The sequence below is a fragment of the Nyctibius grandis genome, chromosome 10, assembly GCF_013368605.1.
Source record: "Nyctibius grandis isolate bNycGra1 chromosome 10, bNycGra1.pri, whole genome shotgun sequence".
In the NCBI taxonomy this organism is placed as follows: Eukaryota; Metazoa; Chordata; class Aves; order Nyctibiiformes; family Nyctibiidae; genus Nyctibius; species Nyctibius grandis.
In genome coordinates this window covers 31,278,114-31,290,464 of record NC_090667.1, presented here as the reverse complement: position 1 = coordinate 31,290,464, position 12,351 = coordinate 31,278,114, and the positions used below count along the sequence as shown (strand labels likewise).

Genomic DNA, 12,351 nt, shown 5'->3' with positions numbered 1-12,351 from the left:
TAAAGCCTTCTCAAAGAAAACACGTCCAAAATTTCTTAATATGGGCAAACAATGCACTTTTTTCTCTAATCTTACTCTTGGAAATGACTGGAACCCTTGGGCTGAAGTGTACCACTAAAATCACAACTCAGCCTTGGACAATGTCCAGAACGTAAGTTTGCAGCCCAAACGTTTAAAATTTGATGAAGTACTACAAAAATAGTCTATATTACAGAATCACAGAATCAACCAGGTTGGAAGAGACCTCAGGGATCATCGAGTCCAACCGCTGCCCCTACACCACCCTGTCAACTAGACCATGGCACTAATATTAACCTGAGGCCGCGCTACCATTTCTGCCTATGAGATGAATAGAGAAATATGAGTTAGATTTCAATAATGGAAAACATCTCCGTTGAGATAAGCGCTGGCCTGTCAGGCTGGCTTATTTACCAGAGCAACAGTAAGCCACCCTGTTTGCTGCTGAGCACCGTGCTTAGGCTTTGTTAGCTGAAGAATCTGAAACATCACATTGATGGGATCGCTCCACTCTTACATCAAAACGACAGTCTTCCGCTGGACTTGCCCTCCTGGCCGGATCTGTGGATTATCTTTTTGAATCAAATGAAACGTTATCTCATGTAGTCTATCCCGTTGCTATAGGAAAACAATAAATAGGTGCATTGCTGTTGAAACTGGAAATGAAATATCCCACGTGTTTCTGTTTTATTTCTCATCAGATCCAGCTGCATGCTATTTCTAAAAAAATTCCTGACTGAATCCAGCCACCTGAACTGAACTACAACATTTAAATAGCAACTAGTATTTAAGAAGAAATTTAATTGCATGGGGGAAAGAAAAAATCATAGGCAGCATATTTGAAAGTTTTACCTTAAGTTGCTTAATCAAATTACATAACCAAAAATTATCTGATCAAAGCCATAAATTCTTTACAATTTCACTAGGGTCTTTTTTTTTTTTTTTACTTAATTCGCTTATCATCATCATCTTTTCTGCTTTTAGGGAATACTAGTGCCCTCATGCAAGAACTTTCCAGTTGTTCAAGATTGACAGCCACTGGCGCTGTCAACCAACTTTGGAAAAGCCCGCAGTAGGAGGGTGAATAAAAGCATATCTAACCAGGGGTAGCCCGAATCATTCTTCAGCTTAGAGGGCCAGCAGTTAGGTCCAGGCTACCTCTGTCTTGCTCTAACCTTGGCAAGTTCTACCAGCGTCGCGGCAGTTGTCTCCTCGTCAGGGAAACACCACAGTCACAGCACAGGGGTGGTGTCCCTTCCTGCTTTCAGATGTTGGGCAGGGATTTGAGAGGTCTGCTTGCTTTCTTTTCCTGTCAGTAGGTAGATTTTGCTACCAAAACACATCTGAGAGGTAAGGAACCCCCCCTTCTCATCACAGTCTTTAGTAAAGTTTAGTACTAAAACATCAGCACAGTGTAAACTGCATTTCAGTAGCTGATGATCTTAATGCAAACTGTGAGTTGGTACAACTGCAGCGATAGCCGGGTATCCTACAGGATACCTATATCCAGAGTTTGGCCATAAAAGCTACAGATGATCCTTGCACAACATTCCCATTGTCACCCACAGACACTTGCTAAGCAAATAGGCAGAAACCAGTTAGAGAACCCAGCACGAAATCCAGGCCCTCTGCCGTGCAACGCCTGTGTCAGAGCTATGCTCTTGGTCTCATTCCTGGCTACTCTGTCATCTTCTTTTCTTTATAGCAGAATGAATTGAAATAAGGATTATAAAAATGCACACTTTCTGAATGCTTAAACCGTTGAAAACAGCGTGGTCAATCCGAACTCGTAACACCAGGTAGCGTTTCCTACAGACTGGAAAATATCCATAAAGCTTACAATTTGTGAGTACTTTTCTAGTTCATCGGGCACTTCACTGATGTTTTGTCCTTTCCATCTATGGCACAGGTTCAGTGTGGATCGCAAATACTGAATAGTCATAAATGCCATACTTATTGTATATCTTTTTATAACCTGGTAAAGTTTTATTTTTAATACAACAGTATGTGAATCAGTCATTTACACTCTTCAAATACAATGAGGGTCAGTAGCATGGATGGCCATTTTTCAGTTAATATAAATATTAATCTAAAGCTAATCTATAATATTAATTCAAGGCACTCTTTTTCCTAAATCCACGTCCCTTCACATACCTCTTCTGCATTGTAGCCAAGTCACAGGGCTGCAATAGGCTTTCCAGGATAGAGGTGGCCTTTCTGCGTTGTGTTGTTAAATGCTCAGTTCAGCCACCTCCTGCTGTAAAACTGAGGCTCTCAGATGCCACCACAGTACGAGAGGACAGTAAAAGAGCACATCCAACTTTGCCACAGCCACTGCTGAGCATTGTACCATTACATGCATTTCATTGTGACTCACATTTAAACTGTACTTCTAGCCTGCTTAAATACGGTAAGAATTATCCTGAGGGACCGTAGTAAAATGTAGTCATGTTTATTTGTAATTGCTACAAAATGGTTTACAAAATTGTTAGTGTCTTTTATTATGCCTGCTACTGAAGCACTTGCCTGTTAATTAGAGAAATTTCAGCTGTCATAGCTGGCAATTATAGCTTCAGTATCATGTCCGTTATGAATAGTCAATGAGAGCTGATTAATATGCATGAGTAGCAGTATATAGCGTGTGCATTGGAGCAGAGTGCGGGAGCCGGAGCGGCGGCAGAGGGAGCGCTGGGTGCTGCGTGCTGCCAGGGACCGGCAAAGACAGCACCGAGTAGCCGAGCGCGGGGGCTCTGCAGCCCCGAGCCGGACCGTGAGCTGTACCGTGAGCCGCCGGGGCTGCCCGGGATACCCGCCTGCATGCGCGCTGAGCGAGAGCTGCCTGCCTGCTCAGGTGAACGAGGAGGTGATTTCTGCCGCTTACCTAAACATGGGCTGCAGCTTGTGCACTCTGCAGAAGCAAGAGGAGCAGTACAAGTTACTGTATGAAGTTTGTCAGGTAAAGGATTAGATTTCATTTCTAAAAGCAAATGTTCTCTTTTAGGCTTGTGACCACGGTTAACGACAGGGAAATCGGAATGCCAAAAACTGCTTTACAAGGGGAAATGGAAGGGGGTTTGCCTTATTTGAGATGTATGTGATAATGACTGTGTTTTTATGATGGACCTTCCCATTCACACGTGCAGAACATCAAATATTTAAATGTATACTATTACACATCAAACTTTTTACAAAACTTTACAGCACAAAGTAGGACTCTGTTGTTAATTTCTCCAGTATGTGTTAGGTGAAATGTCTTGACAAGGGGCACAGCTTGCTCACACGCTCTTTGAACAAGTTAGGGAAGACGTGCAAGGAAGGTTTTGTATCTGTTTGCGAGTACATACAGACACCTCTTTCTGTGCAGCGCGTTCGTTCAGGGCTCAGTCCGGTCTTTAAGTGCCTGTTCCTGCCAGTATAAGTTTCTGTCTAGTTTTTGCACTTCTGCAGATAGAAATAGCGGCTAACAAAGAGATTTGACAGCAGATCAAAACTACTACTCTTCAGATCTTTATCTGTCAGATTATTCACAGTAAGCATATGATCAGTTTTCTAATAATGTGACAACACACGTCTATTACAAAAATGTTGTTTCCTGTGTTTCTGTTTTTCCTTCTGTCTGTACTATCTCCCTCTCTGACATTTCTTACTCTGTCACATCTGAAGTGTGATTTGGACCAAAGCAGCATGATGGAGGCGTGCAGAGCGATGGCCATGTGTTAGGGATGTACTCTCACTGATCTCTCTGAAATAACCACAGGCAGAAAGCCTATGGTTCACCTCTGAAAACGTGACGTGGGTTGTCTGTACGAACCCTCCCAATCCCAAGCTGTGCTGTCCCACCTTGCCGTCCCTAAGGCGGTGCAGAACACGCGCCCGCTGCCCGCGGTCAGGGCAGCGTCGGGGCCGGCTGACGTTGCCCAGCGCTGCGGTGCTCAGCACTGGCCGGCAGCGGGGACTGCTCTGCAGTGCACGGGAGGGAGAGGAACCCCCGCTCCTCGCTGCGGCACCGCCCGCAGCTGATCCCAGGGCCCGAGGTCACTGACGACAACAAAGTGAATACAGTGTGTGGTTTGTATGTTCCGCTAGCGGGGAAGTGATTAAATTTTAAACACACAGTTTTGATCTAATTCTCGCTCACTCACCCAAGGACACTGATGCTTTGTGGAAGGAAAAAAACTCGTGAGAGCAAATAGGAAGGACGTGCACTGTCACGTCTATTTATACTAACTCAGTTCCGCTCGCTAAGCTGCTGTGCATGCGATGGTGGGGAGGATCTTAGAGAAAGGCAATCAGATTTCTCAGATGTTACTCTGTACTGACAACTAGTTTCAGATGCTGCCTGCAACAGCAGACCCGGTGCCAGGTATTGTTTGTGCGAATCCTCCGTTCACGCCAAACAGTGGGGGTGGTAATAGTTACTTATCCACCAAGGTCGCCAAGTTTTCGCGCAGTCTGGGTTTGATGGCTATCAGTGAATCACATTCAGAAGTGCAACAACCAGAACAAACTGAGACAGCAACAAATGATGAATATTTTGATCATTTAGGAAGCTTGCACATTTTTGGTTGTGCACTGAAGGTGGCAGAGAACCTTTGCAAGTTCCTGACGCCTCCTAACAGATGCAGGACAACATCCTTTAAATACATGTCCTTAAAATCAGTCACAGGAACAGTCCTACTGATATCTGAGATGACTGAACTATCCGGTGCTGGCTGCAGGTGCAGATCTCTGGCAGTAGTTTGGAATCAGAAATCAACCTGCAAAGTGCTGCAACCTTGTTTCAGCAACACGTGGAGCACAGTGCACAGCACCCCTGACTAACTTGAAGCGTGGAAGTCCTTTGGGAAACGTGGCTGGAACATCCTCAGCTTCCACAGAAATGAGGTGCATGTAATCCTATAAAACTGGGATTTCTAATGCAGTAAAACCTGAATTATTTAAGACTATAATCCCTGATTATTCCAGAATATAAATTATCGTGCAAAATTATTTTAACAGGGTACTACTTTGATTTCTCTGTTTCACAAGATAGGTGGGAGGGAATTCCATAGCTTAGGGAGTACGTCCAGATAATTAAATGTCAGTATAACTGTAAAAATACATCCTCATGTAACCTACACATAAGAGCAATCAGTTAAAATTTAACGGTGAGGGAGATGATCACTTTCATTTAAAATAACGGGATATAAATGACAAAAAGTTTTAAAATATGCTAGCAGTAACAAATACCTCTGACAGTGGTTTTATTTTGTATCACCCATGTAACCCTAATGTCATGTGATAAGATGACATTGCCATTTCTGAGAACACTAAAGGAACCTTTTTTTAAAGTTGGAGTTAGACAAAATTTGCATAACTTGGTGTTAGGAGATATCAAGCATTGTTACAAACAAATCCCCTTCGCCTTATTTTTTAGAAGTTCATGAGACTGAGATGTAGGAATTCAGAAAACACGTGGAAGATTTAATAATAGCACATAACTGCACTTTCTCTGTTAGGCCAAGAGCTTTAGTGTGGCTGAGAAATTAATGCTTCAATAAATTACGGTTCCAGAAGGTCCGGTACGTCTGGCTCCGTAAGTCCTCATAACAGAGAGCACAAAGAGGATCAAATATACCAGGGCTCAAGCTTTATCCCTTCCTCATCCACAGATAATTCAAAGAGATCCTCTTCATTAAGGGCTTTGGCACATTGCCTACAATTTCTTTTTGGGCCGCTGTGAGCTTAATGATGCAGAACAATGGTCTTCCCTCTTGTTGAACACATACCTTATTGTACCTTTAATCACATAATAAAAAGCAAATTAAGACACCTCGTCATTAAAGTCTGTTGTAGCTGTGCATATCAATGCTTTGTGTTACACATACAAAGGGGACGGTGGCAGCCTGAAATCGTGATGCAGAGCAGCGTCACTGGCGACGAGCGTGCTTGTGGCAGCAACGTGATGCATATATAATATCTTAGATGTATCCTGAGGTTTACTTCCCAGTTGCATGCAGCACGTGAAATGAAGTAATTATATGCTAATAGATTTTGGGTTTCTAGTTAAACAGAAATTTTCTTCAGAAGACTTTAAAGGTTGTGAAAGTGAAGGGAGAAGCGGAAAGAAAGAAAACCAGAAAACTGGGAGGGTATTTTTAGACCAGTTTTCCACGTTGCTTTTTCTCAATGTCATCGGCTCCTGTACAAACAACAGCAGAAATAAGGGCTTTTCCCGTTGTAGGAAGATTCCTGGAGGACCAAAAAGTCATCTCCATTGAAGGAGACTTGTAGAAGAAGGAAGTCATCTAAGACAGAGCTTTTGGGTTTGTAAAACAGAAAAAAAAAGATCAGGACCTCAATTTAAGAAACTTTCTGAGTACCTATTTCACTCTAAGCATGTGTTTACACACAGTTTGGGAGGTAAGCACCCAGTGAAACCATTTCCTAAACAGACACTTCATATTTCCAAGGATAAGAACATAGGGGTTTAAATCACACGACTCTAAACTGGATGGGCTATTCTCAAAGCTGTTCCCTGGGATTCAACATGATGGAGTTCCTCCAGTTCTCATGGTGGGAAGATATCATAAAAACAACCCATCAAAACTGGCACTTCCAGCTGGGAAATCATACGATAAGTGAGCATGGAGACTAAGCCCTTCTTCCCGGCTGTCCCTCCAGAGTAAGCATAGAAACGCTGGCAGGAAACAAGCTCACGTTGCCACTGCCCTTGCTTCAGATGATCCGAGGTCAGAAGATTTCTGCCTCCGTGATTGTTGAGCTGGCACCTTTCACAAATACTAAAGTTCATGTATAAATAAACAGTTGATGCAATGACCTTTTAGTGTTTTAGTAACTTGGAAGCCCCGTTCACATGCTCGTGGCCTGGCACGTCTCTGAGACGAGTAAAAATGACAGCGTTGGTAAAAACAATAGTGGGCAAGTGGGATTTGTCTTTTAAACTCAACTGAGGTACAACACAGACGAGGTTATACAAGCACCAAGGTAGCATACAAATTGCTGTGCTAATGAGAAGACAGTACTGGCGAGGAACCCACCGACACTATATTTCACTGGTAACTTCCAGCAGCATCCCTTGCGAGGAGACTGTTCCTTCAGAACTCACACACAAACCCGTTGCACTGAGCTCATCACCGATACAGTTCCCTTCGCCATTAGAATTCCATTCACATGTTCAGACGTGCAAATATTAGACTGAAGTAATCAGTCATTAAGAAAGTCTGATTCAAGGAAATAGTCTAACTAGACTTTAACCTACTGAGCAATGATGTTATCCTAGATCAGGGCCAGAGTGAAGCTTGACAAAATAAACATTAAGGTCAAAAAAATTTCTAATCAAAACTGTAAGATTTGGGAAACAAAAATAATTGCCTCTGTACGTGCACTTTTCACATCCTCAAATTTAATTGGGCAGCCAGAGAATTAGTTGCTCTACGTTTCAGTAGCTTTCCATGTTAAGACCAAATTGGTTGTGCCAATTACAGTAAGCTGGTCTGCTTGAAATACACTGTGTGGCTTCAGACCTCTGTGTGCCCACTGTCCGTGCTGCAGCTGAAATTAAGAATAGCATTGAAGTTATATTCTGTCACTTCACTACCATTAAACTTGACCTCAATAGCAGTTATGAACCTATCACGCTTACTTCAAAGTATGCATGTGTTTGCTTAAACAAGATGTTAATTCCAAGGGCTTTGTTCTAGACAGGGTTTTCTACTGCTGAATTACTTCAGCTGCAGCAAAACCTCTGCTTGACAGACTGGAGACTCATAATCTTCATAAAACTGCCCTTTAATGATGGTGGTGCCCGGCTGTGGCTCAGAAGTCCCCTTTCTTAATTAGACATTTACCAGAAACTGGCAATTGAAATTTTCCTCTTCACTTGACAATGAATAATGCAATGCCTCTGTTAGGATTTCTCTGGAAGATACTTACTCTTCATTGCGTGTTAGAGGAATATTTTGGTCATTAAAGGAACATAAACAAGATGTGATATGAAATAAACAAAATGCCTCATGGTCACCTGTGATATAAATGGATAATTTGACCTACACTGTGCACCTGAAACATCTTACTGCTTCATAATCTTCCTAAAATCTATGGTGCTTTTCTTCTTTACATTGAGCAGATAAAATGCTGAACCATAGCATAGCTTTATTTGGAATTTTTTTTAAGTGATAAATGATTGAAAAGATTAGTTTTGTAATGCTTTACACTTATACATCTGTTTAGTGCTATAAAGCAGGTGGCAAGAAGTCACAAGGGAGAAGGCTCTAGGGACAATCACTCTGTGCTTTACTGTCACATGTCAGCCATGGGCTGGGAAAAAGGAAACATATGGAGTAATGAAAAAGTGCAGATTTAATAAATGTGTTTTGTTGTGTTCATTAATAATGAAACAAAAGGTCAGGCTTCACCTTCACTAGGACAGGACAAGGCTACGTTTATACCTATGTTGGGGTTGTTCCTTTCAGAGGCTCCGTGGGTAAATGTAAGCAGACCCAGCCAGCCCTCCTGAACCCGGCAGCCAGGTAAGGGTTTGATAGGAGGGTGACAGAATAAATAAGTTATACATAAATTTTAAACAAGACTACAATATTCAGTACTTTAAAAGTGACCACTGAAGGAAGCCTTCCTATTAATACAACATATCTTTTGGCAGAAAAGCCAGATGCCACCATCTAAAAGAAAAATGGTAAGCATCACGGCAGTGTTTTCTTACTTGTGTCGATCCAGTGCTAATTCTGGACAGGGACATGTTGTAGGTGATGGACACATTGTGCACTGGCACAGGAACTGGGCACTTCATTTAATTTCTAATTGCTGAAACTTCTGGCTTTACACTGGGACGCCACCTTAGCTGTGCTCAGTAGCACTCCATTTTTCAAACACAACCATCAGCCTCCTTGGGAACACTTGAGAAATAAAAAGCTTCACAGAAAGTGATCGTACAATCAGACTAAGACCATATTTAGTGTGTGCATTTTCATGTGTCATGTGCATTTACACTGAGTGAATTAGCTCCTACAGCATCGTTTTAGAGAAGGTGAACATTCATATGTTGCAAGATCACAGGTGATAAGAAAGCCTTTGGAAACTGGGCAGAGTTGCTTGCAGAGTGCATCAGACACTGCTGTACCTGACCTGGCAGGATCTGTGTAACTGCCGTCACTTTTAGCCAAAAAAAAAAAAAGGAGAATGAAGGTGTGTTTATCAATAGCCCACTATGAGAATTCTAGGCCATGGTCAAGCAGCATGGACTGGAGGGTGGAGTGAGATGGTGGTGGGACTTCTACCTACATGACACCTTCTGAGGTTTGTGTTCTTCAGCTGAGAACAGTGCTCTACTTCTGGAAGCAGATGCCCAAGATCACAAAGCCTGCTCTGCAGATAGCAGGTAGCTACCGAAGGAGCAGGCCCTCTTATTAACGAGCCCACTTGGATCTGCCACTGCTGCTGGGTTCCCACATTAGCAGCACTGGGAGTTTTTTCCATCTTTTCTTGGCAGCAACTTCAATAACCCTCTTCAGCATAGGTACCTTCAGAGCTATCCACAAGTGCTCTTTCCCTGTCTTACATCACCGAGACATTTGTGGAGGAAGGGAGGGGAGTGGGAGGGTGGACTCAGAAACTACCAGTGATGAGCAACAGTGCAGAAATGGGAACTTCGTGAATTGGTCTTAAACACAGTGTCTTGGAGATCAGCTGTGGAGTGCTCTGACGTGACCTCAGATAGATCACTGACTTGTTTTCTGCTTCATCTTCTCATCTGTACAATACTCCTTTTGCCTTTTTGCGTGGAGCGGGCTCTCCAGAGGAGGCACTGCCTTTTGTTCTGTGTTTGTGGAGTCTGATATGCTACTAAAATAATAATAGTATTTTAAGGCCTGAGCTATACAGCAACCTGCACTACTCTGATTTTAACTGAGGTATGGTTTTAAATATTGCTAGTCTGTCAACTCTTTGAGCTGTAAGTGCTGGAAGGGCATAGCAGGGGAAAGCTCTGTCCGCGTATGTCTTACTCTCACACCATTCTCAAAGCACCCTCTGGGTGCCACTGTTGGAGAAAGGTGACTGATTCAGTGCAAGAATTGGTTTCTTATGTTACTCCAATAAAAGGAGATTCAACTCAGGAGATCAGCAATTTAGACACCTGCCTGCATAGAGACACCCCTTGTTATGGGATTCTGTATTGTAAATGTAAATCTAGAAATACACAGCTTTTTAAAAAGTAAATTATCATTCATAAAAAATGATTATTTTTTTTTGTAATTTGCTGTACTAGACCAGTACATAGACACAGGTTTTGCCTCATAGGAAGAGCACATCTGAGAGGGGCAGGAGCATTTCTCTGTAACATCACAGCAGAAGCAGCCCGAGGTGCCACGCTGGAGGCATCGTTCTGTATGTGGGCAAACGTGGAGAATGAGAGCGCGGGTAATTGCACTTGCTGAATTCGGGTCATTAGTAATTCATGATTATTTATGGCTGTCATTTGTACCTCACTCATACGTGTAATTGATTGGCTCCCTCTGGGTCATGCTACTGAAATGGCAGAAAGAGTCATTAAAAAGGGAGGGCCTGTAAACTTCTGTCTGTGTTTTATATGGACCAGGGTTATTAAGCCATGAACAAAAGACACACAAAAGATCAGCTTTTTAACACTGACAAAACATGAAATAGTGTTTCTGCCCTATATAAAGTCATTTAATGTGATGAATGCATATTTAAGAAAAAAAAAGCTCCAGGTAAACTTTGCTTATAGAGAAAGCACAAGAGTCTCAGAAGCCCCAGCATTAGTCTAAATCTGTTTTCACTGAAGCAAACGATAAAATTCCCTGTGGTTTTATTTTGAGTCATGATACACAGGAGTGGAGCCTGAGAACCCAACCAAAAGCAGGCACATTTTGGTATGCTATGGACAGTACTAGCACTGCCTTGTTAATACGTAAATGTGCTAATTACTCACAGAATAAAAATTCCTCTATTTCAAGGGTCTTTCTTCCCAAGATTTTCCATTTGGAAGTTAACGGTTTAGAGAACAAATGTATTCTGTGCTCTTAAGTAAAGAATTTTTCTTTGGTCTTAACTGTTTTGTCATGGATGGCTCACAAGGCAGAAGGGAAATGCACACACATGGAAACAGTCTATTACTAAACAATATAATTCTGTGTTTTTTGAAAAAAAGAGAGAGGCTGTCCATATGAGAGAAATAAAAGAGGGATTAGATGGAGCTGCAAGAAGAATTAACCCATATTTTGAACCTTCTTTCTCCAATTCCTGAGGAAAAGGGGGTTTAGAAAATAGGCTTTTTGCTGCTCTAGTTTCTATAAAAATCTTTACAGTTCTGCTGCTTTTTCTCAATACACAGATTTCTTAAGAACTTGCTAAAGAAGTGAATCGGACCATAAAGAGCGTTTTAAATGGAGCACAGACGTCTGTAGTCTAACTGAACGAGCATTTTCATAGTGCACTTCCCAAGGATTTGCATGAATTTCTACAAAGAAAAGCTGCTTACTCATTCTTAAGTAGAAAAGTTTTTTCTCTGTGACATTTGTGAAGCATAGAAGAACCAACAAGCCGTACAATGCATACAAATGTTTACCATTCATGACATTAAATCAGTCTAACTTGATGGATGGAAAAATAATTTTCCTTTACTGAAAACTTTCTAAGTTCCTATTGTACACCACCAACACCCAGCAAACAATGCTACACACACTATTTAAGTAAAAATAAAGTACAAAATAACTACACACGGTAAACTCTTATGCGCAGGGATTTTCTGGCTTTCTCAACCTTTCAGTTAACTACTACTGCCAATGTCCAGAGTTATTTCAGCTATATTCTTGCAAAGGAGGGAGGTTCAGGTTGGACATGAGGAAGAATTTCTTTTCAGAAAGGGTCATTAGACATTGGAGGGGGCTGCCCAGGGAGGTGGTGGAGTCACCATCTCTGGAGGGGTTTAAGAAAAGACTGGACATGGCACTTAGTGCTGTGGTCTAGTTGACATGGTGGTGTCAGGGCAACAGTTGGACTCGATCCCAGAGGTTTCTTCCAACCTGGTTGATTCTGTGATATGATGTTTGCATGTGCTTGAATGCAGAACGCTTCACCTACATTCACCGTGTCCTGCCTCAGGCTCTTCTGCTGTCCTTTTTCTAGCACAGCCCTGTCCCATTGCCCTTGCATCGCCTCTCCAGGTCTGCAGGGCTCCCGGGACCGGTGTGTGCCCCCAGCTTGTGACTGCGAGTGGGAAACTGGGAATCAGTTTGAGGAACGTGTTCCTTGTGTAAATAACCCAGGTGTGTAAATTCTGCTATCACAGGCAAA

The 12,351-nt window shown here is 42.3% G+C and overlaps 1 protein-coding gene across 3 annotated transcripts in view; it reads left to right on the top strand.

Annotated features, from left to right (window-relative positions):
- PDZRN3 (PDZ domain containing ring finger 3) overlaps nucleotides 1–12,351 on the top strand; it is a 140,988-nt gene that overhangs the window by 105,051 nt on the left and 23,586 nt on the right. The window contains exon 1 of one of the 3 annotated variants that reach the window (XM_068408494.1): nucleotides 2,691–2,974. The exons of the other annotated variants lie outside the window; for them this stretch is intronic. Coding sequence (XP_068264595.1) covers nucleotides 2,906–2,974 — 69 coding nt within the window. The 5' untranslated portion in view covers nucleotides 2,691–2,905. Of the gene's footprint in view, nucleotides 1–2,690; nucleotides 2,975–12,351 lie in introns of those variants that run through there. 3 annotated transcript variants of the gene reach the window in all.